We start from the raw sequence: 25,016 nt of genomic DNA, 5'->3' as shown, positions 1-25,016 counted from the left end.
TTGACCACTTAAATTTTTTTTTTCGGTTCCACGAGTCATTTTCAATTATGCAAATAGAATTAAGTGCTTAAGCATAGCAAAAACCATTCTAAGAGCTTCTCATGTACCTCACTTAATCCTCAAAACCATATACATTACTGACAGAAAAACTAAGGCCAAAAAGGTTTAGATCTTCAACGTAGGAGCCTGTATTAAACTGCAAAATTACAAGATTTTCTGGCAATAAAATATCTTTATTATGACTGTTTTAATGGTTAAAATTTGCATGTTTCCTAGATATAGTAGTCTGTAACAGGATAAAAAATTACAAAAAGACAAGCTTCTTAATGTTTCACTTGAATTAACTATAAAATTAAAATGCCTGCTAATTATTTAATACCATCAAATATAACACAAAATATATTCAATATGTAATATAGAGCTCAGAAATCTGATTCTATTATGCAATTATTTACAAACTGAACTAAGAGTAAAAAACTTAGCTAAACAGTGAAATTAAAAACAAGTATGCTCTCAAATAATTTTATCCTAAGTAATCTATTTTCGGAGAAGAAATACTCATTTAATACAGTATGTTAATTACATCATTTTCAAAGTTACACTTTGTTGGTGTGAATTTAGCCCAATTTAAATTCCTGTGTGCCTGGGAAGTATAACTATTCTTTGTTTAAATGATTAAGAATTTGTAACAAAGTTTAATAATTCAGACTGATACCTCACCCTACTTAAATTTAAAGGTATAGAATATGATACCTTTTTTTTGATAAATGGAACTTATTCTCATTAACAATGTAAAGCACTTTCCTTTCTAAACTGTATAATTTTATTCAGTTATCTATATAACAATATTATACACTAGTAAGCAAAGCAAGCAACATTACTTTTTTAAATAACATCTTTAATTAAAGTTTTTGCAAAGGTAAAATATTAAACTTAAAATAGGTCTTAGTACATCAAAATACTAAGTTCTCTAATTGTATTCCAAGATGGTCTTTAAAACATAATATCCCATATATCACAGAAGAGCAACCTTGATCTGCAATTGTACAGATGAATTATACAAACATAATAAATATATTTACGCCCTTACACATAACAGTATGTACAACAGCAGTTGACAATAGTAGCTCAGAACAGCAAAAAGGATTAGTCCCTCCCCCAAATTGTAGCCCTGACGCATACTGGACCGATTTAAGGAACCTCGACAGAAACAGTTACTAACTAGTAACTTACTACTAGTTAGTAGTTACTAACTCAGTGAGTTCTTCCCTTAAAAGAGAAGGGAAAGTTTCTCTTGTTCCTCAAAATAAACAAACATATTAAGTTTGGTGTGTTCTTTCTTAAACTATAAAAAATGACAAAAGATAGACTAAGGCAGGCTTAAAGGGGGAATATAAACTTCAGAATAATTTCCATAGCATAATAGATTAAAATGCAAAACTATTCAACATAAACTCATGAGGAACTATATATAGCAACTATTTTTTAACCAATGAATTCAAAATCTGAAATAGCTGACTCAGACAGGTGGAAGACAGACAAATGAAATAAAATGAAAATGTACAAAGATGGATCAATAAAATATTACATTGCACAAAATCTCAAAAAAGTTCAAGATGAAATAATCTGAAAAAAATAGCAATTTTCTAAGTGGAAGAAAATGTTAAGTTATAAAGAAAACTCCCAAGAGGAAATTATGTCTGTTTTCCTGTACAAGGCATATTTACCTTTGAAAAGAATGGTGGCATTATTGCTATAAGATAATCAAAAATTAGTCTTAGAGGAGACAACCCTTTTCATTCCTCCATAAAAAGCAGAAAAAAGTAAGAAAACCAAATCCTTGATTTTCACTATAGCAAAAGAAAACCTTTATACAAAAGCTATTATATTTTTATGTTCTTGATGTGTAAAACCAGTCTATTAGAATATGCTCTTCAAAAAACACATTTTAATTACTATACACTCCCCTCAAATCCTGATGTATTCCTAGAAGGACAACATCAAGGTAGCTTTGATTTTAAGAGGCAACAATATAAATGTGATATTAAGATGGCATTTAATTAACAGAAAGAAATGTGAACATTAAAAAAAATATAAAAGCCCAATATAAAGATCCCCCTCATATAACAGACATTTTACTCTAGAAACTAATTGCACATTAAAGAGTTGTTTTAGCCAAATGTGGCTCTCCACAGAAATTAAACGTGCTCTCAGGCATTCATGTGGTCTGATTATCCCACTGACCACCAAAAAAAAAAAAAAGAGTACATATAGTGAGAGGCACACATTTCCACACTTTATCAATTAATTTTGTGAAAATTTTCCTTTGCACTGTTGATTAAAGTCAATCTTTTCTTTAAATAAAAGGTGCCATCACCACTGTGCAAATCTAAACAATTCCTCTTCTGAAACCTTTACCTGTTTTCATAAAACCAAGTCTGAACTATTTCCCCTCTTTGAATAAACATTTTCATTTTAAAATTCTGAAGTGGGAATCCTTGCCTTTTCAAAGGAATGACATTTTTATAGAACTTAATGAAATGATTTGTTAAATACAATGTTAAAAGCATGATTAAGAATTCAAGTACAATAAAAGATAAGAAAGTGGCATTCTTATAGTAAGCCACCGTAATAAAACTAAAACATGCTATTCGATTAAAAAGGAACACAATGCAGTAATATATAAGAGCACAATTTGGTATGCAGTGTTGTTTGGACTGGCTTTCAGAATTTTCACAGGTAAATGAAAAGCATTTGCCAAGTACGCCATAATTAATATGCAATACACAGGTGCAAATACAAATAGGTATTAACCCTAGTGAATCACTCTGAAAGCAGTGGTTTCTTTCATGTTTGAAAATAACGTTATAAAAACAGGCCAGAATACAATTCTACTATGAATGCAAATGTTTGTCTACATAGAGGGCCCCAAACATGAGCTGAATATCCTTTAATAATACAAGGTTCAGTAGCGTAAGAACTACTAGACAGTCAAAAGGTTGAATCAACACTGCAGCACTGCTAAACTTCCATAGGTAGTTCAGGTCATCGACTCTTCACTGGGTAAATACCAACCTACCATCAACGATACTGAAGCACAACTGAACAAAAGGACTTCTGTGACTCACTCTCTCCCTTCTCTTCTCCCAGTCTCAATCAAAAACAGAAAAACCTGTGTGTGCTTGAGAGTAGTGGGGTAAACAAATAAATCTCCCCTCCAAAAAACTAAATTAACATAGTAAAAATAAAAACCGTATTACCAGTTATGGCATCTAATAAAATCTAACTACTAGCATGCTAGAAACCACCATTTATACCAATGTTCAGAACATAAGTTAAAGGGACCAAGTTGGTACATGGGGTGGCAAGTAGGCAGAAAAAAATTAGCCTTTTTGAGAATTTTAAAGATTTGTGTTAAAAAAAGAAAAAATATATAATAAGCTCACAGTTTTTCTTTGCAATGTACTTTAAAGTGTTTCTATGTTACTTCTGGAAACACAAAGGCAAATAAGACAAAAATGGAAGACTTTTAAAAAAATCATTATACAAAAGTAACTTAAACACATGTGAATTCTGTCAAGATAAACCATGAAAAGAATTAGCTGTAAGAACCAAGGTGAAGATCAGTGTTCCTACAGCTCTCCCGGGCAACTAGCGCACACTGAACATAGCACTGCCATGTTGTATTTTAGAGCCCCTTATAGAATACAGAGCTATGCATTCTTAATATACATATTAAGTTTCTATTATTTTTAATATAAGTCAAATTTATATGCTTTTTTCCCCGATGTGCAAACTAAAGCCCATGTTTAATATTATCAATGGCCGAGAAGGGCCACCAAATGAAAGAGGTAAATATGTACTTAGTGGCCCACCCCCCTCTATCCCCAAAATTGCCCTTCAAATTACAAAGTTGCATTTTAAAAAATTTGTTCAATTAAAATAATAGTTTTATAATTCTTTACTAGTAAACACAAGAAACTTGTATAATTACTAAATCGTTTAATAAAAATCCAGGTCCTCATCACCTGTGCAACGCTTCAATGAACAGAATGTTATATGAACGTGTGTTTGGCTTAAAGACTAAACACGTATATAAGCATACACTTCAGCCCAACAGGAAAAAAATCTGTATCCATTCATGTGTATATAATTTCAGCTTAATGGTACCTTTGTGAAATAAAACCGTATTTCTAAGGAGCCACTTTAGGGTTTCTTTTAAGGTGTGGGGCTAAAAGAAACAATTACAACTTTTCTGCAAGGAAACTGAAGTTGTCATTTGAATTCTGCTTAGATAAGACCCTAGTTTAATGAGTACGAAAACCTAATTAAAATAAGTATCAATTCCTGGGTCAAATTCTGTCTCCAAACTGTGGTCACTGATTACTCCCTTTAACTTTTAAATAGATGTTTCATAAAGCAGGGAAGGAAGAGGTATATATTACTGAGGGGAACAGCAAGTAAAAACATTTAAGACCTATTATGAGAGTTCTAATTGTTTCCTTACACAAGTGAATTAAAATTCAACACCATAATTCTTGCCCTTTTGTAAAAAGCTCACACGCAATTTTTACCAAATATAACCACATACAGTAAGGAGTTTCATTTCAATCTATGAAAAGGGAAGTTCCTTCAGTTCATTCTAACCAGTATTTTCTGATTGAACCCAAGTTGGAGGAAGGAATATAGACAAAGCTTTACATGCTAATTACCAGTGGCAGGTACCTGTATTTAAAATTGACAATTAGGGTTTTCCTACACAAAATGCCAACCACCCTTTCCCCCAACAACCCCAGGTGCTACAGTTCCATGGCTTGCCAGTTAGAAGTAGTGTCTATGTTGTCAAGATCTCTTTGTTCCAGTAGCTTTGCTTCTACTGCGCTTTTTCTGACATGCAGAAGTTAAGTTTTGGTTGGATTATGTCCCAAGTTTCAAACTGTCCACTTTAATTTTTTTTTTAAGTTTCTTTCGTTTTATTTATAAAAGAAATGAACCAACTCTTCACCATTCTGCATCTCCAATGGCTTTGGAAAATATATAATCTCTTCCATTAAGATTCATAATGCCATCCTTGAGATGAAATTTCCATTTGTTTTTACTTCTGTGTATCTAAGTAAACAAATAAAAAAGAATGTAAGAGATACAATAAAAGAGGAAACAAACACAAAAAACCCCACTCATACACCAAAAATACCTGTCTTGTACATTACTGCATTTGCAAACTTGTTTTTTTTTTAATTGATATGTAATTGACATGTGACATTCTATTAGTTTCAAACATAATGATTCATTATTTTTATATATGGAGAAATAATCACCACAGTAAGTCTAGTTAACATTCATCACCAGTTACAACTTTTTTTTCTTTTGATGAGAACTTTCAAGATTTACTCTCCTAGCAACTTTCAAATATACATCACAGTATTATTAACTACAGTCACCATGCTGTACATTATGATCCCTTGACTTATTTACTTTATAACTGGAGCTTTGCACCTTCTGACCACCTTCGCCCATTTCACCCCTCCCTTCTGGCAATCACCATTCTGTCCTCTGTAGCTATGCGTTGTTTGTTTCAGATTCTGCATATAAATGAGACCCTATGGTATTTGTCTTTCTCTGACTTACTTCAGTTAGCATGATGCCCTCCAGGTCCATTCATGTCACAAATGGCAAGATTTCATTCTCTTTTTCTGGCTGACTGTTATTCCATTTTATGCATCACCATTACATATATATATCACTATTTCTTTATTCATTCCTCCATCGATGGACACTTACGTTGTTTCCATATCTTGCATATTGCAATGAACATGAGGGTTATACATATTTTCCAGTTAGTGTTTTTGTTTCCTTTGAATAAATACCCAGAAGTGGAACAGTGGAACTACATGATAGTTCTATTTTAAATTTTTTGAGGAACATACATACTGTTTACCATAGTGGCTGTACCAATTTACATTCCCACCAACAGTGCACAAGGGTTCTCTTTTCTCCACATCCTTGCCAAAACTTGTTACTTCTTGCGGGGTTTTTGTGTTGGTTTTTGAAAATAGGATTTATTGATTTCAGAGAGAGAAAGGGAGAGGGGGAGAAAGAAACATCAATGATGAGTCGTCCTGGATCAGATGCCTCCTGCACGCCCCAACTAGGGACAGAGTCCACAACCAGGGCATGTGTCCTGACCAGGAACCGAACCACCATCTCCTGGATCCTACGTTGATGCTCAACCTCTGAGCCGTGTCTGTTGGGCTTTTTTTTTTATACATATGTAACAGCCATTCCAACAGGTAATATTAATGAGGTAATAGCTCACTGTGGTTTTGGTTTGTATTTCCCTGGTGATTAGTCATATCAGCATCTTTTCAGGTATGGATTGGCCATTTGCATTTCTTCTTTGGAAAACTATCTATTTAGATCTTCTGCCCATTTTTAAACCAGGCTGTATTTTTCCTATTGAGTTGTTTGAGCTCTTTATATATTTTGGATACCAAACTCCTTATCAGATAAGTGATTTGCAAATACTTCCTCCCATTCAGTAGGCTGCCTTTTCACTTCGTTGATAGTTTCCTTTGCTGTGAAGAAGCTTTTTAGTTTGATGTAGTCCAACTTTCTTAGTTTTGTTTTTGGTATCAAAAATCCAGACCGATGTTAAAGAGCTTACCACCTAGGCAGTTTCAGATCTTTTTTTTTTTTTAAATATAGATTGATTTCAAAGAGAGGAAGGGAGAGGGAGAGAGACAGAAACACCAATGATGAGAGAGTCGTCATTGATAGGCTGCCTCCTGCACGCCCCCGAATGGGGATCAAGCCCACAACCTGGGCATGTGCCCTGACGGGGCACCGAACTGCGATCTCCTGGATCCTAGGTCCATGCTCAACCACTGAGCCACGCCTGGCTCAGCGGCGGTTTCAGGTCTTAACAGCCAAGTCTTTCATTCATTTTTTGAATTGATTTTTGTGTACGGTGTGACAGTGGTCTAGTTTTCCCAGTACCATTTATTGAAGAGATGGTCCTTCACCCATTTTGTATTCTTGGCTATTTTGTCCTAACACATATGCATGGGTTTATTTCTGGGCTCTCTTTTCTGTTCCATTTATCTATGTGTCTGTTTTTATGCAAATACCATATTGTTTTGATTACTATAGCTGTGTAATATAGTTTGACAGGGAGTATGGTGACTGAACTTATGTTGTTCTTTCTCAAGATTGCTTTGGCTGAAGGGTCTTTTGTGGTTCATACAAATTTTAGGTTTCTTTGTTCTGTAGCTGTGAAAACTGTCATTGGAATTTGGGTGGGGACTATACTGAATCTGTAGACTGGTAGGATAGACATTTTAACACTTAATTCTTCTAATCCATGAGCACAAAATATCTTTCCATTTTTTTGTGTCTTCTTCAATTTCTTTCATCATGTCTTTATAGTTTTTGGTGTACAGGTCTTTCACCTCTTTGGTTAAATTTATTCCTGGGTATTTTATTCTTTCTGATGCAATTGTAAGTGGGATTGTTTTTCTTAATTCCTCTTTATGACAGTTCATTATTAATGTATAGAAATGCAACAGATTCTTGCATTTTGATTTTGTATCCTGAAACTTTACTGAGTTTAATAGTTCCAAGTTTTTTGGTGGGGTCTTCAGGATTTTCTATATATATCATGTCATCTGCAATAGTGACAGTTTTACTTCTTCCTTTCAAATTTAAATTTCATTTCTTTTTCTTGCCTAACTGCTCTGGCTAGGGCTTCCAATAGTATGTTAAATAAAAGTGGTGAAAGCAGGTATTCTTGTCTTGTTCCTGATCTTACCAGAAAAGCTTTCAGCTTTTCACCAATGAGTATGATATAAGTGGGGTATATATGTCCGTTATTAAGTTGAGGTTATGTTCCCTCTATACCCACTTCATTGAGTTTTTATCATAAATGGACACTGAATTTTGTCAAATGCTTTTTCTGCCTCTGTTGAGTTTATATGACTTTTCTCCTTCATTTTGTTAACGTGTTGTATTACATTTATTTACTTGAGGATGTTGAACCATCCTTGTATCCCTGGAGTAAATCCCACTTGGTCGTGGCATGTGATCCTTCTGTATTATTGAATTCAGTCTGCCAACATTTTGTTAAGGATCTGTGATCACCAGGGACGTTGGCATGTACTTTTCCTTTCCTGTGGTGTCCTTGTCTGGTTTTGGTAAAATGAGTTTTGAAGTATTCCCTTTTATTTTTTGGAAGACTTTGAGAAAAACTGGTATTAATTCCTTTTTGGATGCTTGGTAGAATTCACCAGTGAAGCTAATACTGGACTTTTGCTTGTTGGGAAGTTTCTAATTACTGATTCAATCTCCTTAAGGAGATCAATCTGTTCAGATTTTCTATTTCTTCATGATTCAGTTTCGAAAGGTTATATATTTCTAGGAATTTAATCTATTTCTTCTAGGTTGCCTAATATATCAGCATTTAATGGTTCAAAGTAGTCTCTTATGATCCTTTGTATTCTGTGGTATGAGTTGTAACATTTCATTTCTGATTTTGAGTCCTCTCTTTTCTTGGTGAGTCCAGCTAAAGGTTAATCAATGTTTTCTTTTTAAAGAACCAGCTCTTAGTTTTACTGATTTTTTCTATTGTCTTTTAATTTACAGTTCATTTACTTCCACTCTGATCTTTATTATTTCCTTCCTTCTAATTTGGGGCTTTGTTTGTTCCTTTTCTAATTCCTGGAGATGTAAAGTTAGGTTGTGTTTGAGATCTTTCTTTTTCTTAAAGAATAGCTTATTGATTTTGAGAGAGAGAGGAAGGAACAGAGAAACATTGATGTGAAAGCACAACATTGATCAGCCGCCTCCTGCATGCCCCCCGCCATGGATCAAGTCTGCAATCCGGGCATGTGCCCCAACCAGGACTCGAACCAGCAACCTTTCAATGCACAGGATGACGCCCAGTCAACTGAGCCACACCAACCAGGGCAAGATGTTTCTTATTTCTTAATGTAGGCACTTATCTTTATGAACTTCTCTCTTAGAACTGCTCTTGCTGCATCCATACATTTTAGCATGCTATACTACAATTTTCATTTGTCTCAAGGTATATATTTTAATTTCTCATTAGACTTCTTCATTGACCCATTGGGTTGTCCAGTAGCATGTTGTTTAATCTACAAATACTTGTGAATTTTCCAGTTTTCTTCTTGTAGCCAATTTCTAGTTTCATGCCATTGTGGTCAGACAAATTGGTTTTTAAATAAAGTTTAATTTAAACAAAACAAACAAACCATTGATTCACTAGATGGATTTTTAAAAAAATAAATCATAATTAGTATTTCTTACAGCTCTTAGTACTTTTCATTAAAGCAGTTAATGATATTTCTCAGCAAAACCTGTATATGCAAAACAGGTTTGCATATACATGTGTCCTTTTTTCACAGGAAATTTTATACTGGCAAACATTTAAACAGGAATAACCCTTCTTCTCCCTGGTACTTCTAGATCACACTTTTGCCTTTGCTCTAATAACTCCTTTTATATCTATACCACTTACTTAACCTTAGGGTTTTCTTCACTCCTCTTATCTACTGACCACCAGGACACTGTCTTTTCTCGATACTAGTATCATGTTTACAACCATTCTTTTCCTTTTCCTCACATGTAGTAACAACTTCCACATTGCTGACCCTTCTAATACTATAACCTTGTGGTATTAATATTCATACTAATATTAGTATATTTAAAAGATTTTTTTTATTGACTTTTAGAGAGAGAAGGGGGAAAGAAAGAAACCAACGTGAGAGCTAAACATTGACTGGCTGCCTCCTGCACACCCCCTACTGGGGATCAAGCCTTTAACCAGAGCATGTTCCCTAAACTAGGACTCGAACTAGCAACCTTTCAGGGCATGGGACGACGCCCAACCAACTGAGCCATACCAACCAGGGCTAATATTAGTAGTTTGAACCTCTATTTACATTATCTCTAATTCTACTTTAGTTGCCTTGAGGACACTTGGCAACTGTTTTCTCCCAGGCCACCAATAATCTTCTAGTTACCACATCAATAGCCTCCTGACATCTGATTTATCACAATAACCTTCTGAATTCCATGCCTTTATTCTCCTCTTCCTTCCAATCATCTTATTAACATTGCCGCCGGAAGCACAATTCTAACCAATCACCTCTACTTAACTATTTCTATTTCTAAATGACCTGACAATAACTCACCTTTCCAAGCTTATTTCTACCTCCACATTACTCAAAGACTTTATTTCAATCAAAGGAATAATCATCCCTTGTTCCTACTTTTACAAATTCAATTCTTATTTCAAGTTCCACCTCAAAACACTATCCTCCACAAAGCTTTCCCTAATCTCATCAGCTAAAAGTACTCCTTTCCTGCTGATTAATTACCAATGGCCCTCTCAAAGACATTTCTAAAGTATATGCAAGCATGGGCTACTTTCTTCTACGAAAATAAAACTTGTTATAGTTTCATTTTCTCAAGACTTAAACACATAGCAGCATTTATCAAATACATTTGAAAGAATGCTAATAATCTAGTCACTCACAGAAGATTTCAAAAACTATGTACAGCCCAGCCAGGGTGGCTCAGCAGTTGAATGTCAATCTATGATCCAAAAGATTGAGGTTTGATTTCCGGTCAGGGCACATGCCTGGGTTGCAGGCTCGATTCCCAATGGGGGATGTGCAGGAGGCAGCTGATCAATGACTCTCTCATCACTGATGTTTCCATCTCTCTCTCCCTTCCTCTCTTTGGGGAAAAAAAAAACTATGTACATCTACAGTTAAGCCAAACAGAGAAGGACAGAGTTCAAATTGGGCCAGGCCCTGGGCACTCCCATCTTTGCCATCATTTATAGTTTTTAGTTATTTGTAACGCCATGGATTTGGGGGGAAAAGGAATTGTAAAACTTAAATCAACTAAAATGACCTTTTTTCCCTCTCCTGCCAAGTCCCACTCATTATTCAATGTTCAGTTCAAGCTCCACATCCTCCTCAAAGGACCCATGGTTCTCCCTCCTCTCTAACCTAAAGGGGCCACAAATCAAGTAGTTCAGAATTTCATTTTCAAAAGAGGAAATTACAGCCTACAGAAGTTATAGGACTTGACTACATTGCTATTAAGTGACAAAGACGATTCTCGAGTCCAGGTCCAGTATACTTTCTACTCAATCAGGCTGTTTCATGTGATAATGCAGAAATGCTCATGATGTATAGATATTTTCTGAGGTCCCATTCCTAAAATTCCAGTCCAACCTCCCAGTGCAAACATCCTCCATGGCATATTCTTGGCAAACTGTTTTCACTGTCTGCATAAATTAATTAAAAGTGAGGGACAACCCGGCCCGGCCGGGCGGTTGAGGGTCGACCTAGGATCCAGGCGATTGGGGTTGGATTCCCGGTCAGGGCACATGCCAGGGTTGCGGGCTCGATCAATGACTCTCTCATCATTGATGTTTCTATCTCTCTCTCTCCCTCTCCTTTCCTCTCTCTGAAATCAATAAAGATATTAAAAAAAAAAAAATTAAAAAAAATAAAATAAAAAATAAAAGTGAGGGACAAAGAATTACAAATTATGTTATTCCTTTTTGAGATGGATCTTTTATAAGTCTTCATAATTTACCCCTTACTGAAATTTGCTTCCTCCAAATGTCTACTTATTAATCTTAGCTCTGCCTTTTGGGACTTAAAATAAAAAAAATCAAAGAACTCTTCATATATTTGAAAAGCACTCTCACGCTCTTCCTCTAGATCACTGACTTAAACTATGTACACATTTAGCATTTATTCAATTTTTCTTACCTATTAAAAACAGAACACAAAAAAGTTAAAACAGTAGTCAGGGCAGAGAGTCTTGCATTAATTGGCCTTCTAGCTCTGGTCTAAATACACTATGTAGATATTTAACTTAACATCTTAAGATGAATCATCTGAACGTCTAACAGACATTCCAAACTTAACATGTCCAAAACTGATCACTCTTGTCTCCTAAACCTTCTCCATCTGCAGACTTTCCCATCTTAGTAGATGGCATTCCCATTCTTCTTTCTGGTTACTCATCTAAAAATCTTGGGAGTCATTCTTGTTTCCTCTTTTTCTTTTCTATCACACATCTAAAAAGAGTCAGGAGCCCTACCCGGTTTTGCTCAGTGGTTAGAGCGTCAGCCCAGGTTCAATTCTGGCCAAGGGCACGTACCTCAGTTGCAAGCTCAGTCAGAGTACGTGGGGAGGCAATCAATCAATATGTCTCTCTCACACTGATGTTTCTCCCCTACCCCCCCCAAAAAGCAATGGAAAAAATATCCTTGAGTGAGGATTTAAAAAAAAGTCAGGAATTACTGTTAAGTCTTCCTTCAAAACATATCCAAGATCCAACTGCTTTTCACCTCTTCCAATACCATCACCCTAGCCTGAGTCAGCACTCTCTCTCACTTGGATCACTACAATATCCTTCTATTAGTCTCCTTGTTTCAACCACTGCTTCCTCCACACACTCTGATCTCAACAAAGAAGGAAAAGTAACACTTTTAAAATTAAAGCATGATATCACATTTATCTCTCTGAAACCTTCCAATAGTTTCCCAATCCAGACAAAATAAGAGCCCCTGTCTTCACAAAGTCTCGCACCCTCTGCCCTCACTTACCTCTGGCTTAATCTACTACTATGCTATACCCCTCCCACCCCCCCACACCCCCCAAGTCCAGCCACAGCGGCCTTCCTGCAGATCCTCACACACAACAGGCAGGCTCTGCCACCAGATGGTGACAGGGCTAACCCTCTTTAAGTCTGTTTAAATGTCATCTTCTCAAAAGATCTAACGTGACTACCCTATTTAAAACTATAACCTGTCCCCTTTCTCTTTATTTTTCCATACCAATTATCAGCTTCTAACATGCCATATTAATTCATTTATTTATGTTTTAGCATCTGTCTCCCTTGACTACAGTGAGCTTCCCAACAGCAGGGATGGTTTTTTGTTCACTAGTGTATCTCAAGCTCCTAGAACAGTGCCCAGGACATTAGAGACATTCAATAATTATTTGTTGTATGAAACTATTGTTTGAAAGGACCTCTGCCTCCTCTTTTCTTTGGCACACTGTAGAGAAAGTATTAACTATCCTAAAAATAGGTATACAAATTTATTTCCAGCATGAACCGAGTGGATGCAACCTGAAAGATAATGACATTATATAAACAAGAAAATGGTAAGGAGCCAGGAAAAAGGAATTCCACAAATAAGTAAAACAATTGATTGCCTTCTGCTGTGAGACAACTTGCAAAAGGCAAATGTAGAAACGTTTCATGGATCAAATTATAGTCTATACACTAAAAATGAAGTCCTATTGGGTAATAAATGGTATTTTTATTTGAATAAAATCACAAAATACAACTTGAAAAACAATTATTGGCCCTAAGCCCTTCATGAAGGAATGTCCTGAATGCAGAAGGGCCTCTTAAATTTCCTAATGACAAACATATTAAGTAAAGTTACCTATAAATAAGGTGGAAGCCTCGACACCTAATACCATCAGTACTCATCTACCAATACTTAAGGGAGAACTCCGCTTCATTATTGGGTTGGCTAGGACTCCGATTTGATTAGCAACACAAACTTCGTTATCCTTTCTATGATTGCTTCCAATACTGGCTCACTATTGAAATTCTGAAGTTTAAGCTTCAAAAATAAACTCCTAAATTTCAAGCTGGCTCAAAACATATCCAACCCCATTTTAATAAGTCATAGAACACCACCATTCCTTATTGTTGACTAAAATAAAAATTAAAAACATTAAAAATAAAGCCCCCAAACCCCAATCTCCAGAACTCATTTAATTCTAAAAATTAGATCTCTGCAAACTTTAAAGTTGTTTATCATTCAGCACACTATTTAAAACTATTTTCAATTTCTTAGTTTGGAACATTAAAATAATGTCCTTGGGAGCAAACCAAACCAATTTTAACATTTAAAATATTATGTGTACAATTTGCAACAAAGGAGATTACAACCATTCTCTTATAATATGACAATAGTCGGAAGCATATTCTTCAGTCAGGTAAGGTAAAGGTCTTCTCTTGCCCAATAAATCTGACATCTTGTTACCATGAAATTGTATTCTGGATAATTTGGTTGCAAGAAGTTCCCTTGAGACTTCCTGACAATAAAAGTTTATTAGTATCTCCTGTATTAACCTAAATACTTTTCTCCTATACATGAATGTAATAAGAAATTACATTTACTGTATTACTGTAATGTGACTGGTACAAGGTATTAAGATGACTCATTCAAAAGTGACAGTCTACAAGAGTGAATGTTCTCATAACTCTGAATGAGTGACCTCATGGACCTTATTCTATAATTTCACTAGTATATAAGTGGCTTCACTTTTTCTTTAGAAAATGACAAGACTCATTGTCTTGACATTTTCCCTATAGATCTGTTTGCAATCAAGCATGATAATTGATAACATTCAGTCCTATAAAAGCAACACAAACTTAAGATTTTTATCATTTATGAAGAAAATTCATGCAGGGCACAAACTTTGTATGATCATGACTACTGCTCCAGAGCCTGGCAACTTCAGATACTTAATAAATATTCATTTACTAAATGAGTAGTGCTTGCAAATAAAACCCAACTATTTCTGTTAGAGAATCCAGTATTTGGTAAAGACCTCTGCTTAAATTAAATTATAAGTGCAATATAATTTGTAGACTTATAAATTTAATTATAGTCAGAAAAAAAATTTATTCTAAATTAAATGTTTCAATAAATAACAAATATCTCAACAATAATGCCAATAACTATAACAAAAATACTTGGAAAGTAGCACTTTTTTTAAGAATTAAGAAAACAAGTCAAGAGCCAATTCTCATAGAACTTAGTTTAAAAATCCCTTAATATCAAAATACAGCAAAGCTAGTAATTTTTAAAATAATTTTCAGTAAAAATGTGTCTGTTTGTTAGTTATCAGTCTAATTACCTTAGTTCTCTTCTTAGTAATAAAAGTTGCAGAGATTCAATTAAAGCCTTTCAGTTTTGAGGTAACTGAGGCTAAAGAAAAGGTAGGGATTATCTCACTGAGTTATTACTGATGTTAGAGGACAACTCAAAAGTAGTTCTGTTTACTTTGTTAACAAGTTAGGACTTAACAACTCTCCTCATGACTTCATCATAACTTATTTTTAAAATGTAAAGATACACAAATTAATTTCTCATTCTATTAAAATAATCTACTAAACTGTAACGATGTTTTCATTCACACTGTTTATATTGAATATAAAAGACATCAATCAGCTGCCCAAATATTTGAACAAGGCAAAAAGGATGGTTTAGGGAAGAAATTACAACAGAAAAGATGTCGGAAATGTGATGATAAAACCTTACCTTATCATATTGGCATACAACAACATTTTCTGTATCAAAGAGTTCCTGTCCTTCCTCATCACTCACATCATCTTCACTATTGAGGGGCTCCTACAAATAGAAAGGGAGAGTTTATTTTTTTCATACTTCATGCATTATTGGAAAAGGGCAGTTGGCATTTTACTGGAAAGTTGAAGACGTGCACGCCTTAGGACCCAGCAATTCAGTGTTTAGATATAACACCTAGATAAACCCCTGCGTATGTGCCCCCAGATGACACACACTAGAATATTTTATAACTGTAATAGTAAACAGGTAGACACAACCCTAATGCCATCACATCAGAAAAATAAATAGATTATGGTACATTCAACAATGAAAATAATTACAGGTATATGAACCTCGGGAAAAACCCAAAAACTTCCTGACTAATAATCCTTCTTCCATTTATAAGTATGCAAAACTAAACAATATGCTCTTCAGGAATATAAAAGCATATGGTAAAATGTAAGGGAAGTTAATGATAAACGCACGGTTCATGGGCATGGTTATTACTCTGATGACAAAAGGAAGAGGACTGGGGAGAGGGGACTTTAAGTAATGGGATTTTTTTAACTGGATGTGGACACTGGGTGTTTATATTTTAAAATATTTTTAACTCATTTGTATCTATTCAATATTTAATAAAAATAGTATTTTAAAAAATATATTACTTAGTTTAGAAGAACTTTGTACTGAGATAAGCAAGAAGATTACATCTGAGGCTGAAAAAGGCAATTAACAATTAAAATTGTGCTAAGACAAATACCTTGAACACAAGTAAATAAGCTGGAACACTGAGAAAAACAAAGATTTATATGCTTCTAATGTATAACTAAAGACAAATAAGAGCCCTAGCTGTTTTTGCTCAGTGGTTAGAGCGTGCTGGCCCTCGAACTGAAGGGCCCCGGGTTCAATTGTGGCCAAGGGCACATACGTCGGTTGCAGGCTCGATCCCTGGCCCTGGTTGGGGCGCGTGCAAGAGACAACCAATCATGTGCCTCCCCCACCCTCCACTCTCAGAAAAGCAATGGAAAAAATACCCTCAGGTGAGGATTAAAAAAAAAAAGATAAAGAAGAAAGAATGTTCAACTGAGGACAGACACTAAGAGTAGATTAGGTTATCAATGGAAATGGTATGGCATATGGACCAAAAGGAGATTCTGAAAAATATCTGTCACATTTAGCTTTTTTCTCAAGTTTCATCTCTTCCCAAATGTTGCTGCCCCTTTAATTACTGAAGCAAAAGGTTAACCACATCTATCTGTTCTACCAATGTCTTATGTTTAAGCCTAATCATGACTGCATAAGCCAAAGAATTAGAATTACTTGCACTGTCTCCACCATCTTTATAAATACAACTTAATTTGGTATATACATTCATTTTTATTAACAGCTTTATGCACAATATTTTATGAAAATAAATGCAACCAGAACAATCGAATAACCTTATTAAGTTAGAACAATCTAACTCTATATTTAAAATCCTACATTGTATGGCACCCTGACAGCCTCTGAAAAAATAGGATATAATTCAAGTTTGGCACCAAGTAAAAAAAGAAATGACTAAGTAGCTTCTCATTTCAAGTCTTTTACTAGAAACTTACCTCTTCTACCTGCCCATCTTCAGCTCCATCTTTCTCTTTGTCTTCCTCCTCATCATCATCATAGTCTTCTTCTTCTTCTTCATCTTCTTCAGATGATGTATCCCCAGTTCCATCAACTTGTAACACCAACGGAGCCTGCTGCTGAGTAGGCTGGGCCTGTGGTTGCTGTTGGCCAGTTGCAGTTATCTGTGCTTGTGCTGGTGTAGGTGCCGCCACTGTTGTAGGTATAACTTGAGTCTTATTTCCTGTAAATAAGATTTGCTGAGGCTGGATAATGACACCTGTCTGTGGTGAAATCCCTCCAGGAAGAGGAGCTAGTACCTAAGGAAAAGAACGCCAAACATTAGGAGCTAGCTAAAAGGATTAAGGAGTTGTTTCATTACTTGATACACAAAAGTAGTCCCAAATGCTGAAGAAACACCCAAAATGGCCATATCCCATACACAGTTAAAACTAGAAAGCACAAAGAAATGTTTTAACTAGTGTACTGATCCACTAAATTTCCATTTTACGATTCAAATTTCTAAGAAAAGAAGATTTTTCTGAAGATAACTGCTTCACTTGTTAAGCACTTGCTATGAATATGCCAGATTCCAGACCAAAAGTTACACAAGTTAATATTTATTTTCTTGGTGAATGGAGAGGTTTAGTAACTTTCTAAGCTTATAGTCACCAAAAGACAAAATGTGAACCTAGGCTTTCTACTTCTGCTCTTATTATGATGCTACACTGCCTCTCTATGAAGAACCCTGCATGAAAATCTGAACTTCTGAGTACTTATAACTATAGTTAATAAATAAAAAGCAGCCAAGCCAGTGTGGCTCAGTGGTTGAGCATCGACCCCATGCACCAAGAGGTCACCGGGCCTGATTCCAGGTCAGAACACATGCCCAGGTTGCAGGCTCGATCCCCAGTAGGGGGCATGCAGGAGGCAGCTGATCGATGTTGATGTTTCTCTCTCTCCCTCTCCCTTCCTCTCTGAATTTAATAAAAACATATTTTTAAAAAAATAAAATAAAAAGCAGGTAACTCCTAGTGATAAATAAAAAAGCACTGAATGGCAACTACTTGCTATTAGGTTCAAAGAATGCAAAAGTAATGAGATAGTATTTCCCTTAAGAAATGTACAGATTAGTGGTGCAATAGACAAAAAATAACTAAAAAAGATAGAAGACATAACAGAAGTATGATACGGTGTTATGAGAACACCAGACAGGTTACTAAATTCAGCTTGGGGATCAAGGCATGGTCGGAGAAGCCTTCTTACTCGGTAATTCCTGAGTGTCTATTTGTGCTTTGGGAGATTAGCCAGGCTTGTCTGTTTGGTTTGTTTGGTGGGGGTAGAGGGCATTGCTAGAAGGCCAAAGGCAGCATTCTAAATAAAAGAACAACATCAAGTGAAACCCAAAAGGAACAGCAGGACAAAATTTGGAAAGCTGTAAATAGGCTGGATTAATGCTCCTCCTCTGATCTTACTGCTATCATTGTACTATTATGTTGATATTGTCTGTTTATTGTCTGTCTCTATTTTCAAAGTACCTAAATTCCTCAAGAAAATAACCACTTCTCTTTCATCTTTGTCCTCACAGTAATAACAGCAAACAAGTAGGTGATTTGTTAACTAATCTAAGCAGCAGCTGAAGCAGATAATAACTGGAAGTATGGCAAAAAATAAACCTGAAGACATCAAAAAAACAAGAGCCCCAAGAAATCTAATGAACCATGCTGAGGAGTGTGGACTTTTTCTAACAGGCAATGTTATTAAAAGATTCTCAGATTTTTTTAGAACAATGACTATAAATATAAAGTGGCATAGTCAGGTTAAGAGGACACAAAATTGGAAGCAGAGAAATTAAGAGGATATACAGTATTTTAAGTGAGAAATTATAAGAGCCTGAACTAAGAAAATAACAAGAGTCTGAGAAAATTAGTTTTAAGCATATTAAGGAACTGTAAATATGTTAAAATTGCAGTCTGAAAAGAAGGAAGTATAAAGAATTGGTAAAACTTCATGGTACTTTGGACATTGGAGGTAAGGGAAAGGGAGGATTCCACACACTTCCTTCCAGAAAATACCTAAGTATCATGAAACTAGACTCATGCCTGTCTTGTTCACCCCTAACTCTTCAGTCCCGTGCAGAAATCCTCCTATACAGCCACACAGTAAAGGCTGGTTGAATGAATGCTGAGTAACGAGCTTAGGGGCTGGACGGAGAGGGGTGAGTAGGGATTAACATCAATTTAGTCTTAAACACACCGAACATAAATTAAGCTGTGAGCTAGACAAGAATTTAGAATAACAAGGTGTATAGTACTCAAGAAGAATCTAACAATTTGTGTAAATAAAGCCATAAAAAAGGGAAGAAAACCACCCAGGGAATTCATACAGAAGAAGGAAAAAGAGTCCCACACTGATGACAACTTCAAACTCTTTTACCTGCTGAATAACAGGAGCCTGTACTCCACCAGGCTGCATCTGTGGTATCACCTGTTGCTGCAGAACCACGGACTGCTGAGGCTGAAAGATGTACTGAGCACCGTTGGCTGCTCTGACCACTTGAAGAAGCTGGCCTAAAGCAAAAAGTATATATTCCAAGTTACCATCTCAAATGAATGAATTCATAGTGAATGTCTAACCACCAAAGGCCCTAGAAATGGTCAAGTCAAAAGTCTAACAGTTTTAAGGGCTGTCATCTATACAGAGTAAACTGCAATCCTTAACTACTCTTGACTTCCATCCGTGTTCAAATACACTGCCTAAAATGTTTTATTTTCCTTATTTATCATTCTTACAAAGCTGTCTTACAACAAAGTTTTAACAACAGATTATGGGAGTTGATTAAAAGCTTACATTGTCTTTGCTAACATGTTAAGAATCATGAGAGAGCAATACGTCAGATCATACATTTCAGGGGCTGTTCATTTTTAAAGCTTTAAAAAAATAAAAGTATAATAATTGATTAATATTTTTAATCAAAGTACCATAGTACTTAGCGTCCAAATTTTTTAAAACAATAAAGGTTTGCTGAACCAATTATCACTGACACATAACATTAATTGTATGACCGGCTTATACATATAGAACTGTGTCGCGCTTATATGTTGTTTTAAACAACCCAGAATCTTGAATTAATTAAAAAGTGAACAATTATATTTTATTAAAATATGTACCAAGGTAAGCCCCTAGTTTGTTCTTCACAAATTTAGAAATTAGCAAAACAATGAGAAATTATATAATTAAAATTACAGAGAAAATACTTAAAATCCATGTAAATTTATCAAACATTAAAATGCCAAAATCCCAGTAAATTGTGTCAGTCTATACAGAGATACGATGTAAAACAGTACACAATAAACTTAATCTTAAGATACTATGAGGATTGTTGTTTGATATCACAAACTAGTTCTAATGACTCAAGTTTAACTTATTTGGCAGGTTAAATGTTTTTATCAAAAAATTAAGTATAGAAGCATTTCTAAACAATTATACTTCATTCAATAATAGAATTCTCATTCATAGATCAAAAGCTCAAGTGCAATTCTCATCTCTACTGAGTCTTCAGCAATAATTACAATTTATGTGCTATAGATAGCCCTTGAATAATCTTATTTTAATAACCTAAGCCAAATGGTAAAAGAAATATAAAGATTTTCTGTCTTCCAATGAAGACAAAACAAAGGCTAGATGGTACAATTTTCTTAGTTAGACATATACGATGGTTCCATTTTTTCTAATTACCTGAATTTGTTAATATCTGTTGAACAGGAGTCACACCTGCAGGGAGTGCCAAGGTAGCAGCTGTAGCAGCAGCACTCTGAAAAAACAAAGGGGGAAAAAATCAAAACCACCTATATGCATAACAGGACCTCAGTTTACCTCTCGTGTATTTTAACAGTATTTAAAATTTATCATTTAGTATTTATTAAAATGAAAAGTTCTAACAGTAAAACTAAATCCCATTTTATAAAATGGTACAATAAAGACAACCTAACCTAAATGCCCTACCTAATTATTTCAAGCAATTAAGTAAAATAATATAATGGTTTGTTTTTCCCCGAAAAATGTGCTCTAAAAAAATCTCATCCACACTAATAATGCCGTACAATATATGAAATATCCATTCCATTATTTCCTTTCCTACTGATTCCTTACCCCCAAAACCTTATTGCAATTTAACATACTTGAGGCAAAACAGTAAATATCTTTATTTTAGAAATTTTAATATTTTTAACTTGTACTAGAATCAACAGGTCTGCATAGAAAACCTTGTCAGAAGACTGCACTTTTGAGTATAGCTGGTAATTCTAAGATGCCATAAGGTGACAACGCCAGCATTGTATCTAGGTAAAACAAACTAATAGTTTTTATTCATATAAAAATACCTTACAATCTTAAAAAACTCACAAACCTTTTAACTTATACATTTTAAAACAGAGTTAGTATCTGACATTTAAGTTACAAAAATATACATGGGCCCTGTCCGGGTGGCTCAGTTGGTTTGGAGCGTTGTCCTATACACCAAAAGACTGCAGGTTCAATTCTTGGCCAGGGCTATACCTAGATTGCAGGTTCAGTCCCCAATTGGGGCACGTGTGCGAGGCAACCAATCAATGTTTCTCTCACATTGATGTTTCTCTCTTTCTCTCTCCGTCTTTCTCTCTTTAAAAAAAAAAAAATCCATAAAAACATATACTCTGAGTTTCCAGGATAAATCCTTGATTTACTTGCTCCTGGAGACATCTTCCCTTCCTTCAAAAGAATCACACCACAGTCTTACTGTTTTTTAATTCTATGCTCAAAGCATTTCTATGTATCTCACTATATACATAGGTAGTTTTCCCCTCCTCCCTCAATCTTTTTTAAGGTATCAAGCCTTTATATAACTCAATCTAATCTATACATTTTTCAGGAACACTTCTATTTGAATAAGCTTCAAGAAATAAACAGAACTGTGCTGAGGAGATGCTAACACGGAAGTCAACAAAATTTGGAAAATTACACTCAAATAGGTTAATGATACAACTACTATCTAGTCTAGGCTCTAGGTATAGTTTTCCAAGAAAATATGCTTGTTGTTGCCACTTGACAGGCCTAGGTAATTTTGACATCTTTTTCTTTAAATATATCTTTATTGATTTCAGAGAGAGGAAAGGAGAGGGAAAGAGAGAGACAGAAACATCAATGATGAGAGAGTCACTGATCGGCTGCCTCCTGCACGCCCCTGACTGGGGATCGAGCCCGCAACCTGGGCATGTGCCTTGACCAGGAATCGAACCCCAATCACCTGGATCCTGGAACCTCAACCGCTGAGCCATGCGCGGCTGGGCAATTTTGACATCTTAAACCTGAAATTCCCACTGGTTCCCCAGAATCCAGCAATAGCCCTCCAGGCTCTGTTTATGAAATACAGGACACCCAATTTCAAATAAATCTGGCCTGTAAAGGCAAACAAAAGGTAATCTACGTTTCAGGAGCTTAACCACTTGAGAAATATTACTTAGAAATATTAATTTCCTATAATTAATATTTTATAAGGATAATATATCTCCCTTTATGGGCAAACTGACATAGTGGTTTCTATATAGGACATGACAGAATCACCATCTGCACACACCTCTGCACATTCAAGTTGCTACTAATAAGTATCTGCTGAGTGAGGTACCATACAGATACTATCTTTTATCGATGTCTGCCAAAAATTTCTTCTTGCATTTTATGAAATAGCCCTACTACAATTAATGCATTAGAGTAATCATTTCATTAAGAAACTTACAAAACTGATTTGATATAAAGTACTATTTTCTAGTTCCTTGAAATTGGCCTCTACCTAATATCACTATCCTATATAATTATAAAAGTACATGATTTTTATTTATGTTCATTTTCAAAGCATAGAGAGCTATTAAAAAATCAAAACTGTTTTAATGGATATCTCTAAATCAGAAATAATAATGTATATAAAAACACATATGTTTTAGAACATGTGAAATACATGGAGCAAACTATGAAAACATCAAGTAAAATGCGGAAATACACATGAATACTAATACATTTTACTGATTGAAGTTTCTGACCTCTGATCTGTTAAATAAATATGCTCTTTAGAATCAAGGAGATGTAACAAATAAGTAAGAGATAGGCTACTGACTTTGCCTAGGTCTCTCTAAACACATTCTCTCCCACAACACTTAAAATTCTTCAAAACTGGATGGGCCTATACTATACTACAAGTGATTTTACCAAACTTGTTTTAAAATGACACAAGTTATTCTCTAGGAAACAGTCCCAACAGTACCAACTGCAATATGAATCCTACAGTGAGACATTTATTTTTAAGAGTGAAGGTTAAAAAGGAATGAGGAGCCTTAGATTCGAAATAAAAATTTTTGAATAATAAAACTTCTTGTGAGAAATACTAGGCATGGGTATTTGTGATTTTCATACAAAAGAACTGATTCCAGCAACTTGAACTGAAAACACAAATAGAGATCCCTGATTTTTTTGAGAATTTTAAAATTTCAATTTCTACTTCCATGTAAAATTTGCACTTCTGCCCAACTATGAATTTGTAAGGCTGGTATACATAAAGAAGTCATTTGTCTAGTAGGTGAGCCCTGCTTCTTGTCTGGCTATAAATCATGAATGAGTTCTGAGATTCACTGTTCATCACTCACCAAATATAAGTGATTTTTTAAAATATTGCTTTTTTTCTTTAAAAAACAAACTGTACCTGAAAAAAACCCTCATTGCTGGCACTAGGTTAAGAGATCTTTTTAAAAATAATGATTCTTACCTTTAAATAAAAGATTTGGCTGAAATGAAGAATAAAATGTCAGAGCTGATATACCACTAACAGTCTATAAATTTAAAATAGAACAAAGAAAAGCTATTTATGAGAAAGTGCTAGAACAAATATTATATACCCTAAGTAAAATTTGAAGACTTGACTATCTTTGAAGTTCAGTGGATATCCCTTAGAAATATCTAAAGTCTAATGTATAATAAATACAACTGGTTAAAATGCGTTTTAAATATATTTTTATTTATCTCAGGTAGAGAGGAAGGGAGAGGAAGAGAGAGATAGAAACATCAATGATTAGGGAGTCACTGATCAGCTGCCTCCTGCGCACCCCCTGCTGGGGATCGAGCCCACAATCCAGGCATGTGCCTTGACTGGGAATTGAACCTCGATCTCCTGGATCATAGGTCAATGCTCAACTGCTGAGCCGTGCCGGCTGGGCTAAAATGCATTTTAAAGTAGCAATTTATGTATTTTAATAAAACTTATTAGGCTATGCTATCATTAAATCTTGGCAAATTTTTTTAAGTGTTTGATCTTAAAAACAGTTAAACTGAAGTACTTGCACATTTTTTCAAAGTTGTTAATCCTTAGCATTCCTGACCTCTTGCAATTAATAGATCTTTTGCAAATGAACTATGCTTGGCAAAATATGTTTGGTAGGTCCCCTAAACCTCTTTTCCAAAAATAGCAGGGACTGAAATAGCTTCCACAAAGTGTCATTCTTTTTGGTATTTTCAACAGAAAATTGCATGATTTTTATGAACCTCAATGTCTTAGTATCAAGCTAAACTTTAGATTTGCTTCTAAATCCAACATTTAGGAAATCAAATAAAACAGTCATTTTGCTTAAGCCCTGAATAAACTTTGCTAATACACAATCTACCTAGCTATAATCACAATTTCAGTTAGAATAAATTGAGCCAAACACAGTGCTATGTTCTGAATCTTACCATGTTTGATGCATTCATATGCTGTATCAGCTTAGAATCAGGAACAATAACTTGGGGTGCTGCAGCTATTAAAAACAGAAGCACACATGCAAACAAGGAACCATGAGGCCAATTCATGATCGTAAAAATGCCAGACAAGGCTGAAAACTTTTTTCATGCTTGCCACACTTTCTTCATTCAATTATACTCAACCATCTGATCTTAGAATGTTATAAATTTCTATGGTGAAAAACAGCTATGAAAATAC

The 25,016-nt window shown here is 35.0% G+C and overlaps 1 protein-coding gene across 1 annotated transcript in view; it reads right to left on the bottom strand.

The window, feature by feature from the left end:
* Window positions 1–1,324: 1,324 nt before the first annotated feature.
* The window catches only part of GTF2A1 (general transcription factor IIA subunit 1), a 40,060-nt gene continuing 16,368 nt past the window's right edge, over window positions 1,325–25,016 (bottom strand). Inside the window, exons 4-9 of the mRNA XM_016220073.2 lie at window positions 24,770–24,834; window positions 20,756–20,831; window positions 19,454–19,587; window positions 17,017–17,337; window positions 15,392–15,481; window positions 1,325–5,109 (exon numbers count right to left, since the gene is read on the bottom strand). Of these exons, the coding sequence (XP_016075559.1) occupies window positions 5,002–5,109; window positions 15,392–15,481; window positions 17,017–17,337; window positions 19,454–19,587; window positions 20,756–20,831; window positions 24,770–24,834 (794 nt within the window). The 3' untranslated portion in view covers window positions 1,325–5,001. The remainder of the gene's footprint in view (window positions 5,110–15,391; window positions 15,482–17,016; window positions 17,338–19,453; window positions 19,588–20,755; window positions 20,832–24,769; window positions 24,835–25,016) is intronic.

This window comes from Miniopterus natalensis, chromosome 1 (assembly GCF_054644295.1).
Source record: "Miniopterus natalensis isolate mMinNat1 chromosome 1, mMinNat1.hap1, whole genome shotgun sequence".
NCBI lineage: Eukaryota > Metazoa > Chordata > Mammalia > Chiroptera > Miniopteridae > Miniopterus > Miniopterus natalensis.
This window is presented reverse-complemented; position numbering and strand designations above follow the sequence as displayed.